Source organism: Sander lucioperca, chromosome 11, assembly GCF_008315115.2.
Source record: "Sander lucioperca isolate FBNREF2018 chromosome 11, SLUC_FBN_1.2, whole genome shotgun sequence".
Classification (NCBI taxonomy): domain Eukaryota; kingdom Metazoa; phylum Chordata; class Actinopteri; order Perciformes; family Percidae; genus Sander; species Sander lucioperca.
In genome coordinates, this window is record NC_050183.1 from 23041759 (window position 1) to 23057779 (window position 16021).

Below are 16021 nucleotides of genomic sequence, written 5' to 3' on the forward strand. Positions count from 1 at the left end.
CAGGTGTTTAGGCTAAGTAGAGAGCAGGATGAGAGGGGAAAGGTTGTAAAGTCATTGTGACTGTTTGTGGTGTTTTTTCATCTGCGTAGCTGCTAAACTTATCCTGGAGGGGGGTGGTTTAAGGGGGTTTTTACTATATAGATGTATGGTTTTCTAGCTGGGTCAGAAGACCCTTTAAGATGTGCCATGAGTACTTGTGAAACTGTTTTCTCTGCATTTGCAATGTAAATAAATACTCAAAGACCAAACTTTGGTTTAATCCTCAAATCGTCCTTATTTGTTTCATCTGGTGTTTTTGATACACACTCCTGCTGCTAACAAGAAAAATTTCCACTACAATTTGGCGTTGTCGGGGCAGGATCGGATGAGATAAACAGAGAAAAGAACTCCGTGGGTCGCTGATGACCGTACATCCAGGGATCAAAAATCGCCTGCCTCATACCTCTAACCTTAAAAAGGTATTTCAGAGAGAAGGGGGTCAGGACCACGGAGAACTCTTGACTGTTTCCACTCCGATCTAAAACGAACAGGAAGAAATTTCAAGCAGCATCGGGTAAGATCAAAATTGATTAAATGCAGTTGGATTGTGAATTCAAGATTTTGAACGAACATTCTAAACAAGCAACAATTGCTAAACAAATTAAGTAATGAAAATGTGCGAAATCATTATTATTTAAGAGGATAAATTAAACAAATACTGACATTTGGAAATTGAGTAATTTGGTACCTTTTTGTTTCTTTTGATTTTGTTTTTGGGGTTCTAGTTAAAACAAAATAGCATTGAATTTATGATTACAAGTGACATTCTCTTGCAGAAACGGGCATATATCTGATTAATTCTCTGACACAGCATGGCAAGGGAATAACAGAAGAGTCAGACGTCGGGCTGATCAAGAGTTAGAAGAAGAAAACTAACTAAAATTAGGCAGAAGGCCTAAATACAAATAGACTAACATACTCCAAGGGAGTCCCTGTCTATTTAGAGACAGACTGCAGAAGGAAATAAGATAGTTTAAGAAAAAGTTCTTGACTACTGAAAGGTTTTTGTCTGCAGGGCTGTACCGGGTTTTTACAAGGTTTGCTGAAAAAAGAACCGAGCCTTGTGGTGACGATCACATTGTAAGGAAATAGTATACTAGCTTCTGTTATTATGAGTAAATGAAAGCTCAAAGCCGTGCGAAGCATCTGGGCCCATTGTGGGCGAGATGGTTGGAAAATATGGACCGGACTGCTTGAGATGTTTGTCATATTGGTAAAAATGGAACACTAAGTACAAACAAAGTTAAGAATGCTAAAACTAGATTTGGAAGAAGAAGAGAAAAACCAAAAGGCAAAGAAAAATATTAAAACAAAGGTTTTAAAACAAATTTAGGATAACAAGAAATGTTTTAATATGTGGATGAAAGAAGCTGATAGCAGAGAGAGAAAACAATTAAAGAACAATTAACTCTGTTGGACATTCATGACACTGATGAAACCTAGAAAAGAGGAAAATACTGATGCAAATCTCCTCTTTGAGTTCTAGTGCCGTGGAATTCCACCTCGACAGCCTTCCGCCACAACCATACCACCCGCCGCCGAGAGAGGAAAGGATGCAAGAATGCTGGACAATCGTCTGCCTCAGCACCTCCACAACAAGGAGGACGAAGAGGGGGATTACACATGCCCCGTGTTCGAAGTACCCATGACAGGAGAAGAGATAGGGGCTGGATACAGACCCTGGACAGACACTGACATAAGAACTGCCACCAGCCATTTGCCCACCTACAAAGACTCAGGTGCTCGCCTCACTGAGCTTCTCATTGAGGTTGTTAATGAACGGACAGCTGAAAAAGCTGAGAGGAAAAGACAAAGGAAAAATGAAGAGGCCCAGCTGAGACTGCTGAAAACCATGACAGAGATGGCTGGGAGAAACAGAGGCACAGGTGGTTTCAGAGGTCGTGGGGGAAGTGGAATCAGAGGCAGAAGAAGAGAAAAAGGACAATGTCATAAGAACACTCCGGCAGCGAATAAAGACACGTTTCAACTGCAGAGAAAAGGGACATTGGTCGTATAACTGTCATCATCCCAGGAGGGATTCGTCCAGAAGGAAATACAACGACCCCCAATGGTATGCAGTCTGAGAGGTGGTGGGGGATGGGATGGTGGAAGTGCTGAGAGGATGGAAACCACGTTCACAACGACTGAGGACGGTAAAACAGACACACGAGTACATACACGTGCTTACAAACGAAGATACGCTTTTTTGCATGCTACAAACACTCCCCTAGCACTAGAGACAGATCATATTAGACGCAATACAGCACATTGAACAGAAAAAGATATGCCAACCTATTCAATGTATTTATCTGATGTGTATACAAATTGCCTACCATGGTGGTAATTATACAAGGGAAGGACATTTAATTATTAGTTGATTCAGGAGCAACAATTTGGGTTTTGCTAAAATCTTAGTTTTTCAAATCAGAAGCTCTCTGGTAAACTAGTTTTTTTTCCCCTTATAGAAATGATTTGTGGAATGGTTATCTCAGAAAAGTTCACCATTCTTATGATTTGTGTATATTCAGATCCTTAGGATCCCGAATTAGACGAGAAAGGAAAGTGCTAATTTTCTTTTTCCTTTCACCTGTGTGTCCTGTAAAGTTATTAGGCAGAGATTGAAAATGTCTATTTGAATTGGAGTCATCTTTTGCCCACTGGCCTAAGGTTGTGCGTCATGATAAAAAATCACTCTGGCTGATATATTTTTGTTACAGCCTAAAAGTACGCATTTTGTTTACAAATTAATGGGACATGTACCATGTCAGTCTGTTAATCTCCTGACTATGGTAAACAAATTGTGACACCTGTAGCTGAGCTTAAGGAGTCACAAATAGTACATTGCATTTCTTTTGTCACCCTTGACTCTGACGAAGATTATGTTGAAAAGTTTTTGAACAAGTCGAAGGATGAGCTTGAGTTTTCTTTTGTCTACTGGCATATACACACATGTGCAGTGGCTGTTACCTTGACTGATAAACTAAATAAGTTTTTCAGAATTTCTAACTCAAAAGCTCACATTCATGTTTCTTTGTCTCCAACAGAAGAGGAGACAGACTCAGGACACCTTGTGACTACTTTGACTGACTGGACTGACACTGCTGATAAATAGCGTTTTCTTTTTCTCCATCGACGAGGAGATTATAGAAAACCCGTACAACAGTGTATGCTTGTAGTCACAGTGTTTACATATTGAGTGAACCTATGCATACAAAATACACATATTTGCATGGAAAAAACAAAAAATAACAAAAAGACATTTTATCTACTGATGTTTCACCACTTTTTGTCTCAGGTACAGCGTCATCTCTGGACAAACATACAAATGTGATGTGGATTGATAAAAATTGTCAACCTGTAGTCATCAAGCGGCGTTCGGACTACAGGCCCCAGAAACATCAGTGCACGCTAAAAACAGGAAGCAATCGACAGAATCCGACCAGGTTTTTTAACTCCTTATTACGGATGGAGTTATTGTTCCATGTTTAGATTCTCCTGTAATGTATGTACACTTATTTTCTCAGTAAAGATAAATAAGGAGAATCATCTTATTATAAATGTTGAAGTTATGTTTTTGTTCAGGACCTTCAAGCAGTAAATGCAGTGGTCTATGCTCGAGCACCCAAAGTTTCCCAAACCAAAAACAACATTCCAGGGAATGTTAAATGTTTTATTTCTCTGTTGTTCTGTCTAACGTTTTTCTTTTTCAGTGTTTCAGTGGAAAAGACAGCAAATATCGTTTTATAGTTCTGGTTGATGGTAAGCTGTACACCTTGACACACCTTTGTCAGAGGTACATTGAGTCTTTAATTAATGATGCCATAGAGCAGTTAAAGAATAACAGTGTGTTTACATGTACCCTGGAGAAATCCTTCTTTCTTTGAGAGAGGACAGGTGGAGGGAGAGCCTCCCAGAGAACACACACACACCCAGAGATAAGACACAAACTAAAACAAAATATGAGTTGTACAAGTGGAATTTTGGTTTAAAGAAATTAATTTGAAGACAAGTTTTTGTCATAAATTATAGAATGTGATATGTTTTCCATAACAGGTAACAAATTGGATAAAGAGATGTCAAATTAGAAGTACTTACGTTTGCTCTATAGGCCTAAAAAACTTTGATTCATAAAGATTCTTAGAACTACCAGATAGTAAATAGTTTTATTTTGGGTTGCAAACTAAAGATAAAAATGAAATAAACAATAACTTTGTTTTAATTTAGTTTAAAGGTTATATTAAATAGATACAGGTTGAAATGAGATTTCATCCTGAAAACAGTTCATTTAATATTATACTCTAAATGAGTTTTTGAGCAGCACTGGGTAGGGAAATACCCCTGGATTACTGCAGTTTTACATCATGCAAACAAAGCGTTTTGCAATGTATGTAGGAAGGAGTTTGGTATTTCACATGGGGGGGGAGTCAGACATCAGGCTGCATGCTAGCAGCAAACTACATATAACTAACATCTACTGTACAGACCAACACTTTGTGTTTATTTTGTGTTTCATAATGACACTTGAGTTCATGATTTTAATGATTTTTTTATTTGTATTTTCGGGTTTACATAACAGTTGAATTCCTGAATAAAAATAATAAATCATTTTGGTGCGGAGTTTTGAAATTCATGCCCCCCCCCCCGCCCCCTCCTCACTCTGAGTTCAACAGGGACATTCTAAAACTTATAAAGCCCATGAGAACCATGGAGAGTCAACCCACAGCCGCTCCGTTGTCCTGCTGAAAATGTGAAGCAGAAACGCTTAATGTCAGATAACGTCCATAATAATTGGACTTTGGGTTAGATTTTTTTGTCAGTTTTCAGTGGCTATGAGGAGCAATATGACAGAGAAATTTGGGGATCATTGATCGTCGTTTAGGTAGGCTACATTAAACCATGTTAAGCCTTTTCCTTACAATAGGCTCTAATGAAGCAGAAACGCTTAATGTCAGATAAGGTCCATAATAATTGGACGTTTGGATCGATTTTTTGTCAGTTTTCAGGGGTTATGAGGAGCAATATGAGAGAGAAATTTGTTAATCATTGATCATTGTTTAGGTACATTAAACCACGTTAAGCTTTTTCACGTTAAGCGTTTTAGAATGTCCCGTTCAACACCCCTTTTCTCGTAGAATTAATCGAACATCCTCTTTCCTTACGTTTGATCCATTCTCCTTTGCATTTTGTGTACATCCACCTATATCCGTGGAGTTGGCCAGATGTTTGTAACTGTTCATAAATAAAAGTAATTGCCCGATCCAAATCGCTGTATCCCTTGCTCTGGAACAGATTACAATACTTTAAAATCCATTTTAAATGTGGTAGTGAAACAATATAATGGTGATGACTTGCAAGCAAAGCAGCAATGTCTTTATAATGAAGACCTAGATTAAAATATAGTGCAACTAACTCCTGTACTGTAGTCATTTCTCTAGCTGTCACTGTCATGGCCCAGGCTACGTCAATATACGGCTTTCATGTGCTCACACAAAAGTTTTGCGTGCTCACACAAAACTTTCATGTGCGCACGTGAAACTTTCATGTGCGCACATGAAAAGGTTTTGCATGTGCACATGTAACTAAACTTTAGATTTTGCATGCACACATGAAAGTTTCACGTGAGCACATGAAACTAAACTTTAGATTTTTTTTTCGCTCATGTCCCCTTAGGGGCTCCGTAGAAAAAGGGGCAAAATGTGGCAAGCCAGAACAAGATGAAGCCATAAGCCATTGTATTCATTCTGCCTTAGATTATACTTTATTGGAAAGAGCAAACAGAGTGCAGGTGCACCTAGTACAAAATGTAACAATCCAAACCTCCTACAGAGATGTGAGGAGCGGTAGATAAAAAAAGAGGTCATATTAAAAATAAAATTGGGAAAGATTCCAATGAAGATGAATGTGGACCTAGTTTTATAAGCATCTGTTTGTTCTGTTGTTTCCAGTGTAGATTTACGTGCTTTGTTGCAGCCTACACGTAGCAAAACTACATTTAAAAAAGGCAGTGCTTAATATTTGATGTGAATAATCTGTGTTCACCCAAAGGGTAATTGCATTATGTTACTCACCAGTGTCTCTCACACAGAAAACCAATTCCAATCCTATCCCTCAATCACCTCATCAGTTTTAGCTCTCACTTCTCCTGAACATGAAGACATGAGCTGACTGCTTGGTGTGTTAATTACTCTCAATTATCTAGCTCATCTCTTCATATTCGTCAGCTCAAGCTTTGTGAGGGTAATACTCTTTCAGATTCAGTGAGTGAGAGGAGGGAGAAGGATCCCTGTGTTTATTCACTGATTAAATTAGTAACCATGATTATTCACGTTGGTTTATATCCATAAAAAGTCTGAGTCAAGGAGAGAGACAGGGAGGAGCAGAGAGAATGATTTCTCTACTTCTCTTGTGTCACCACTCAGGCACTGACGTCACTCGTCGCCTGCCGTTCTCGCTCTCACTAATGACTGATTTATGGTTGTGTGTTGAATACGTTGAATCGGGCTTCTGAATTACGCTACCCCATGGATGTATTAAGCGCGCCGCTCGTAAACAACGTCCACAAAAGATATGACCAGTCAAGCAGTGGTGGAATGTTACATGTACATTTACTCAAGTATTGTACTTAAGTACAACTTTGAGGTACTTGTACTTTACTTGGGTCTTTTCTTTTAATGTCACTTTCTACTTCTACACCACTACATTTCAGAGGGAAATATTGTACTTTTAACTCCACTATATTAATCTGACAGCTTTAGTTACAAAATACGATGTATTATTATAAATTAAACTACCCAACAATATAACGGCCTACAAGTACAGCTGAAATGATTAGATGATTAAAAACTTACTTGATAAACAGAACTGTTTGGATCGTTTCCAGGTTCTAAAATGTGAGGATTTTTCTGCATTGAGTTCTTTTACTTTTAATACTTTAAGTACATTTTCCTGATGATACTTACATACTTTTACTTAAGTAACATTTTCAATGCAGGACTTTTAGTTGTAACAGAGTATTTTAACAGTGTGGTAATAGTACTTTTGAAGTAAAGGATCTGAATACTTTTTTCTCAATAACTTTTTCCAAGGTCAAGAACGAACTTAGATTTCAGTTTGTAAGGCAACATGGACAAAAAGTCCTCTAAGTGCTAAAAAAAGAAGAAATTTTAACAACAACCGACCAAATTGCATCTGCTGATTTGCTACTGGACCTTGTGGTGAGACCATTTCTAAAACGTACTTTACTTTGGTGTTGAGGCAAGGTTAGAAGCAATTCACAAGCAGAATTCAAACACTTGTGGCTGATTGGTCATTTCTTGCACCATCATTTGCAATCAAGCTCGGTAGACTCCGTAACCTTCAGGTTACACCTGACAAATGTCTTAGAACATACTGTATATACTGCAAGTCTTAATTGTAAGCATGCAAGCAGCAAACCTTTAATCACGGATTATAAAAATAATAAATTCCCAGATATAATTATATATAAAAATGAGAATAAAAGCATGCAGATGTTCTATTGACAGGTTCATGATAAATGGGAATACTTTCCACTCCGTATTTGACAACATAAACCCAATTATCATGAAATGTGCTTGTCACTGTTGTAATTATAGTTGGCTGATGACCAACAAGTCTCATACTTTAGTCTCATACTAATGCATGTGCTCACACGGCTGTCTCTGCTCCTCCTACAAATCCATCATTATATATTATATATCAATTCCATTTGGTCTATAGAGCTGTGGGCATTATCCATATGCCATGTCTCTATCGACCAGACAAGTGAAAGCCCACTTAAAAATACCCAGAGAAGATGATGCAATGATCGCTGGATGGATCTGGAGATTCAAAAATGGACGCTACAAGAACAGGAGGACTGAAGGTCTGTTGTTAAACTACATGTTGGGATGACATCTTCTTGGGCCAAAGTGGGAAAGTGACCCTGCCTTAACCACATTCGCACCATTTGAAGAAAACAACTATTAACTACCATAAAAAGCAACAAATATAAGGCAGCAGACAAACCACCCTAAATGTCTAGCTGAGGGTTTGCATTCAATTTAATACGCTGTTCTTTTAAATGCTCTATTATATTTTATGGGAAATGTGTTCTGCTGACAGCTAAATAGATGACCTAATAAGTGAAATATAACATTGCCAGTGAAATATATTTCTTATCATTTTATTGATTTTATCAATTTTACTTTAAAGCAGCCATATTTTGCTCATTTTCAGGTTCATAATTGTATTTTAGGGTTGTACCAGAATAGGTTTACATGGTTTAATTTTCAAAAAACACCATATTTTTGTTGTACTGCACCGCTCTCTCTCACTGCTGCAGCTCCTCTTTTCAGCTGGTCTCTGTTTTAGCTACAGAGTGAGACCTCTTTTCTTCTTCTTCTTCTGTACTATCTTTGATTGCACTGCACATGCCCAGTAGCTCAGATGTAGATCATGTCAGCTAGCTAGCTCCATAGACAGTAAAAGAAAGGCTGACTTCGGTCAGTTACAAGGCAGGATTAGCTGGGAGACTTCTAAATGAGGGCGCACATGTAAGTAGTTCTTTTGTAGATTATGGTGAACTTGTGTGTGTTGTAGCAGTGCTTTGCTACTGAGAACGAGGTAGCATGCTAGCGTTAGCATGCTAGCGTTAGCATTAGCGTTAGCATTAGCGTTAGCATGCTAACGCTACGAGCTAATGGTTGCGGTTAGCCTGCTCGTTTCGGCTTGTGACGTCACAAGCCGTGCCGATTTTGAACAGCTCACCCAGAGACTGAAAGCAGGACACATTCAGAAACCGTATCTCACTCTAAACAGCATGGATGGATTTTTTTCAAAGTTTGTATGTGTGTGGAAGCACCAGAGACACAACATAACACCCCAAATCCCAGAAAAAGTGATTTTTTCATAATATGGGCACTTTAAGACCAATTCTATCTATATTCACCAATTTACCTCTCCTTGGTTTTTTATTGACTTCAGTCGGCACAAACTAAACTAGCAATATTTAGCGGTAACTTGGAAGAGAGGAAAGGGTTAACTGCCACAGATTCTAACCAACAGTACCTCAAAGCTATTTGCCACATACATCATGCATGAGTATGCATGAACAGCTCACACATTAGACACAACATATACAGAGGGTATTAACATCATGCAGAACACACAAGAAGAAACACTCTCCTGAGGCCTCATGTATACAACTTTACTTAGCTTTGAACCAACATGCCCACCCAAGAAAAACAACACAAATGTACACCAGCAGCCGGCATATTGTGGTTACAAAACACAAGCCATAGCAGATTTGTGTAGTTAATCGACTGAAAGGGAACAAGTATAATATCTTCACCCTGTAAACTCCCAGAAACAGGGGTAATTGGTTTTTGGCATGCCCCGCATCTGCCTGTTTTCATTAGATTTTTTTAATAAGCTCTTTGAGTGAGGGATATTTAACAGATGCATCTTCTGTCTGGGATATCTGCCAAGTGTATTTAACCAAATTCCCAAAAAAGACAAATATAGTGAGGACAAATATAGTGATGGCGATGGTGTCACTAAAAAAAAACACAGAATAAATAGGTTTTAAATAACACATACATTGGCTTCAACTACTTCTTATTTACCTGCAAAAAACATAAACGGACTCAATAACACACACCGTAATTTTCAAGGGCCTAAAAAACTGACCTGACCTATAATTATCTCACCTATGACAACAGAATTGAGCCCTGTCATTGAGTTGCACATTCAAATAATCCATATTGCAAATAAATGACAGGATGACGGTAATGCCTGACCCCCAATTTCCACCAACTGCGGAACGGCTGCGGATCCGCTCCAGAACGGCTGCGGAGTCGATAGGTTTTCATTAAAGTCAATGTGTGTATTTTCACTGACTGCGGAACGGCTGCGTTCCGACTCCATCCCAGCTCCGGCAATCCGCAGCCCTCCGGAGCAGATACGCAGAGCTTCTATTTTTGACGGATGCCAGAGAGTTCCGCAGCAATTCAGCACAGGGCAGATTGTGCGGGACAGGAAGTCGAGCACACAAACAAAATAAAACATCCAGTTAATTTTCAAAATAAAATACACCGTGCTGACGGCGGATCATATTTCCCTGCACTACACCTTGAAAACGTCATGGGCGGAGACCAAGGGGGTAAGCTTCTCCTCGGAACGCATAGCTCCTATGGCGCCATTTTGATGCTAACAAGCCATCACCTCCCGTTAGCATTCCATTGACTCCCATTCATTTTGGCGCCACTTTGACAGCGAATAACTTTACATCTGGAGCGTTTAAAGACTCTATTTGTCCATTGTTTATTTCTAAAGAAACACGACAATGTATAAAAGGCTCCATCACCTTGTACCTCACGTTATGGCTCCGTAGCAGGTGTTTTTGTAAAAATAGGCTAACGATTGTGTCATAACTACACGACTTACTGTCGCACAGTAGAGAAATTACCATACAGTACAGGAGAAGCTTGTAGGCAGTTTCGACTCACATTAGCCGTTTAAGTTTAATTACATTTTAGTTAGCAATAATTAGCCTGTGCCTATGTTATCTCCTTACATATACCTACGCTCTCCGTCTCTGCAAGATTGGGAATGATTGAGATTTCTCTTGGCACAGCTACCAGAAGACTTACAACTTTCAGACAGGTTGCTCACGTCACATTTACGTCGTCTCTCTCAGTTGGAGGCTGCGCAGTAACGCTCAGCCATCACTGGAAAAGTGCTTCTAATATCCTTCACTGGTCTCCGTCCAGAGCAACGGGATCTGTTGGTCCATTTTATATACGTCATTGGCGGACACAGGCCTGAAGTCAACAGATCATACGTGAATTCGCAAGATCTCGTGGGTCCTTGGGACTTCAGCTGTCAGTCATGGCTGCAGCCGTTCCACAACAAATCCGGACCTGGTGGGTATTGAAGGACGGCGGAGCACGGAGCCGACATGCAGCAGGGCCGATCCTGAGCCGTTCCGCAGTTGGTGGAAATCGGGTGAGTGACAGGCAGGGACTGGGGGTAGGGGCTGCACAGAAAGAAAAACGTTGATGTGAATAGGGATGTAACGATTACCGGTGTAACGGTAAACCACGGTAAAAATGTTGTCGGTAACAATTACCCTTTTCATTTAAAATATCCTTATTATTGCGGTGGATTACCACGGTGTGGAAACTCTGTGTTTAATCCTTCCCAGCTTCATCCGAGGCTCCTGAAGTTGCCGTGCAGGCGCACTGCGCTCAGACAGGAGAAGGAGGACAGAATGTAGCAGCTGTTTAACGGACTTTTTCTTTTTAATTCTTTCCTGTTTTCTGACTTGTTGAAGTTATGCGTGTAGCCCAGAACAGTTAAAACTATTCTGTAGCTAGCTAAACTGTCATGGGTTTTACTGCCTCGTTATCTTCAATAAGTGTGCTGCTACGATGTGGAATAGCCTGTGTTACGATGTGACATTTATTTGGAGAGAGAGAGAGAGAGAGAGAGAGAGAGAGAGAGAGATATTATCGCCTTGATAATATTGCTGTTGCTGTGTTTCTTATTGCATAGCTGATAGATGTGCATATTGTTTAATATTACTTGTGCAGCCATGTGTTGATATTCAGGTTGTGTTAGGGCAATTTGCTAGCAAGGTGCAATGCCAGTAAACAGACCAGCGCTGTGGAGCCACGTGCTCAGCTATTAAAGGTGTATTACACCGTTTGCTCCGTTATGGATATGTGTGCTGTAATAGGTGTGGCTTATTCTCAGTTTGTGTCACTGAGCAATATGTTACATTTATGTTAATTATTACAGAGAAATGAATGTAATTCTTAGTATTGTTTCTTGTATGGTGGTGGCTATACTATTTAGTTTTGGTAAATAATGTTCATAGTAGGCTAAGTCAATAGTTTTTACAAGTCTATTGCCTATGTTTATGTAATATAATAAACACTTACACTTTTTTAAACTATTTCAGCTTGTGTAGGCCTGTCAGTGCTTTCTGAACATATTGAACACACTTTTAAAAATACCGCAATAATACCGAAAACCGTGATCATTTTGGTCACTATAACCGTGAGGTTAAATTTTCATACCGTTACATCCCTAGATGTGAAACATGGTGTTTAAGAAGTACAGAGACGAATATCACATGTATTAAAAGGAGGGGTGGTAGCCATTCTAAAGACAGGGCGGATCCTAAATTTGTGTAAACTCAGTTCCTCCTCGTATTCCTCAACAACTGATGAGGTACAATAATTGTTTATAGAAATTGGAGCTTCCCTATGGAAAACAGCATAAATATACACCTTCAAAATGGGTGAAAATATGCAGCTGTGAAGCAAGGTGTTGTTGATAAAGAACAAATGCAGTCAGGAAATCTTCATTGGGTACAATATCGCAACACTGTGCAGCTACCAGGTGTGAAATCGTACAGTTAAAAGAGTGTGAATAAAGGTGTTACCAAAAAGGACATAACTCCCCCCTGGAAAATATATGGAAATAATCTAGCAATGCAGCCCACGATTTCACTTTTTCATTATAGTCTGATCATTTTGAGTAGGATGTGCGATAAATTATTGACAGTCTTCTCCTTTGCTCCTCACATCACCACAAACCATTCCTATGCCTGAATGGATGAACTAACCTCTCACTGAGCCACCACTGGTCTTTGCTTATGATTTTTCCACCTTGAAAAACAAAGCACGTGTTTAGACTCGTCAAATTTCTAACCACTACATTTTAATGATGAAGACATCGGGGCTGGCTTAGATGTTCAGGCGTTGAACATCAAACGCAAAGTCACAAGTTCCCATCCAGCTGGGGACCTTTGCTGCATGTCTTTCCTCATCTCTCTCTACCCTTACTTTCTGTCCTCTTTACTGGCCTCCAATAATAGCTTAACATTCTCCAACACCTACAGTAGTTACAATAGCAGTTCAAAAGGTGTGGGAGTTTCAAGATCCCTTGAGTCATATAAGCACTCAACAATTGTTCTGACATAGATCCGTCCAGTTGATGCGCTTCTTCGACTTAAATCTCATAACAAAAAGGGAGCTCAAAAGGTGTAGTGTGTGTGTGTGTGTGTGTGTGTGTGTGTGTGTGTGTGTGTGTGTGAGGTTTACTGACTCTGGCTCTGGCTGTCCATCTTCTGTATACAACATGATTCATGACAGGAATAGGTCAGCTAGTTCCAGTAGGAACTAGGTTGTAGTGCCCAGACGTAATCACAACAACACTGCAGTTACAGTATGTGCACTGGCTTACTCTGGGTTAAATCCTGCTGGAGCTATTTCCACAGTGTCTCTCTCCCCATCTACACACTACAAAAAGGTAAATGGATGGGCCCACTCTCTTTAAAATAATCAAAAAATGAATAAAACAAAATGAGATTTCTGCAGAATAGCAATGATGGTGTTGTGATCATACAATGGGTGACTGTACAATACATGATTCTAAGCAGGCAAATTGGTTGGTATGCATGCTGAGTGCAATGTGAATACCCAAAAGGTTTTAATGTGCATGCATAAGCAGTGGGTAACCCACATCAAAACCACACACACTTCTAATGCAATCAAAAGTGGCCACATCATAGAGTGCTCAATTACAATCTCAAAGTGGGTCAGTGTAACCAATTTCAGCCCCGTAATGACACCAATCAAATATTTGTAAATAGAACAAGTCAATCTTGACAGTCAGTATAGTGAATGTAATTGCTCATGTGTTGTGGGACTGCTTATACTGGTGCCTCTCCACTAAGAGCTCTGCTCACAGATCAATGGGTTTCCACATTTAAACATGAAGTGTAAGCCAACAGATCGACTGACTCGGAGTTTTGGATGCAACGACTGGTATGTAGGAATAAGGGCACATAGTTCTTACATCCAGTGAGAGAATGACAGTGAGACAAAGAAAGAGTTAAGATGTAGAAGGCATGTGAGAAAAGCTGGAGGATTTAAAGGTAGAGGAGGCGAGCAGGGAAGCATGGAGAGAGCATTAGGGCATCTGTAAGGTGTAGAATCAGAGATATGTGAGAAAGATTGAGGGTGACCTAAGAAAAAGACAGAAATGACAAATACAGAGAGCGCTGCTGGAAAAAGGAAACACGCCTGCCAGCAAGCCCATAAGCAGATTGATTGTTTGTTCACAGTTTACTTCACAAAGCAGAATACCCTGCTGGTTTGGATCTTGGAGTCCCCATACTGCCTCTCCAACCTGCGAGGAATTCTCATTGTACCAAATCTGCATTTCAGTTCATGATCAAAATACACAAGCTCTTATTTGCAGACAAAACATTTTAAAAAAGTGAATTATGTGATAATACAAGACCGCCTCAGCAGACATAGGCTAAGAACACAGTTTGCAAAGCCATAGGATCTGAAACTGTCACACAGGACCAAAAATGGCTTAACAGAGAGGCTGCTGTTCTCTGTAACACTGGAAACCAAGTTGCCAAGCTCAGTGACAGGCAGACCTTTTGACAGCTCTCTACATTTTGAGAAAATAGGAATTTAATCCTCTTGTAAAAATGGACAATTAAGTTGAATTATTACAGGGTTCAAGGGTTGAAACTGGACAGCAAGACAATGTAGCTGGGGCTCTGGGGGCACATTTTTAAAGCGGTTCAATACTGTTTACCTATCAGGCAGCATCCACATGGCCAGTGTGTCTCCTCATGGGACTAATTTCCTGCAAGGTATTGAGGCAGTTGTGGGTGACATTAATAACAAAACTGCTGATGGAAATGTGATCCCCAACAAGTCTACTGTAAATCAATGGCACATATGCTGATAGGCAGGTGCACTGTTATTTATTAGTGCCCAGCAAATAGACTTAATTATATTCTATAGCAACATCTGATTAAATAAAAAGGACAAACATGTTATCTAACCCACCCAGTGGCACATTAATGGCTTTCATTTTAAGACTTAAAATAGGCCTACCTTAAAGTCGACATATGAGAGAAAATATCAATAAATACTATAATAAAACCGTGCATGATTTGCCTGTATGAATATGGCAAGAATATTGTAATGTATAGGGTTCAAGGGTTCACTCCTTTAATAGGATGCAGCCTGCCAATATTAATAAAAGAAAGGGGGACGCCTGGGGTTAAATGATGGGGTTAGGGTGAACTTAACGATGACAGGAGCCAAACAAAGCCAACTGAAATCTTGTCCACACACCAAACCCCCATTTTCATGAAGCCCTTTTCTTCACTACGTGGAGGATGAAAACACAAGCTTGTCTAGCGAATAAAATAAAAATATAATTCGACAACCTAAAAAGAAAAGCTCCTAGTTTAACTTACCTTCTCCAAAGCTCATCTACACGTGGAGACAAAGGGAATCCCGGGCGCCTTTTGCGGGTTGTTTTCGGACAGAAAAAGCAGCTGTCAACACATGAACAAAAATGTCTTTTATTCCGTATCAGCGAGTGTTTTCGCCATCCTCTGTTGGAGCGTGTTTACTCTACAGCTGCCCCTAACGAGCAGTCCTTTACACTCTTCATCTTCAGTCTGTTTTGTATTCACATGATATAGCTAATGTTTCTTGTTTGTCCACTTTTTCCGAGATTAAAACAAACAAAACTAGCGCGTTAATTAAACTGCTTCTTGTTTGTCCCGGTTGTATTCCGTTTCACCGTTCACAAGCTACCTTCCAAGATCGAAGTGCTTGTGTTCGGGGAGGTTGAAGGCTTTCGTGTATCAAATGCATCAGAAACTCGGTGATCCCCTCCGACTACCCCTCCCTCCTCCCTCCTCTCAGCAGAAGAGGACAGTGGACCAATTGAAAGACAGAAGGAAAGAGAGAGAGGCGAGCCGAGCTTCTCAGTCTGCTGTGGGACCAGCGAGCAGTCAATTACAGAATGAACAGCTATCAGCAGACTAAAGCCTAAATGACATCATGAAGAAACATTTGATCTTACAGTTTTAATCATTATAACTGCTAGCACGGCTTGGACTGTAAACATTAGGTATATTATTAACATTAGTAGC

The 16021-nt window shown here is 39.8% G+C and overlaps 1 protein-coding gene across 1 annotated transcript in view; it reads right to left on the reverse strand.

The window, feature by feature from the left end:
* Positions 1 to 15708, reverse strand: part of pde4ba (phosphodiesterase 4B, cAMP-specific a) — a 211801-nt gene extending 196093 nt beyond the window's left edge. Inside the window, exon 1 of the mRNA XM_031284039.2 lies at positions 15335 to 15708. Within this exon, the coding sequence (XP_031139899.1) occupies positions 15335 to 15350 (16 nt within the window). The 5' untranslated portion in view covers positions 15351 to 15708. The remainder of the gene's footprint in view (positions 1 to 15334) is intronic.
* Between the last annotated feature and the right edge of the window lie 313 nt (positions 15709 to 16021).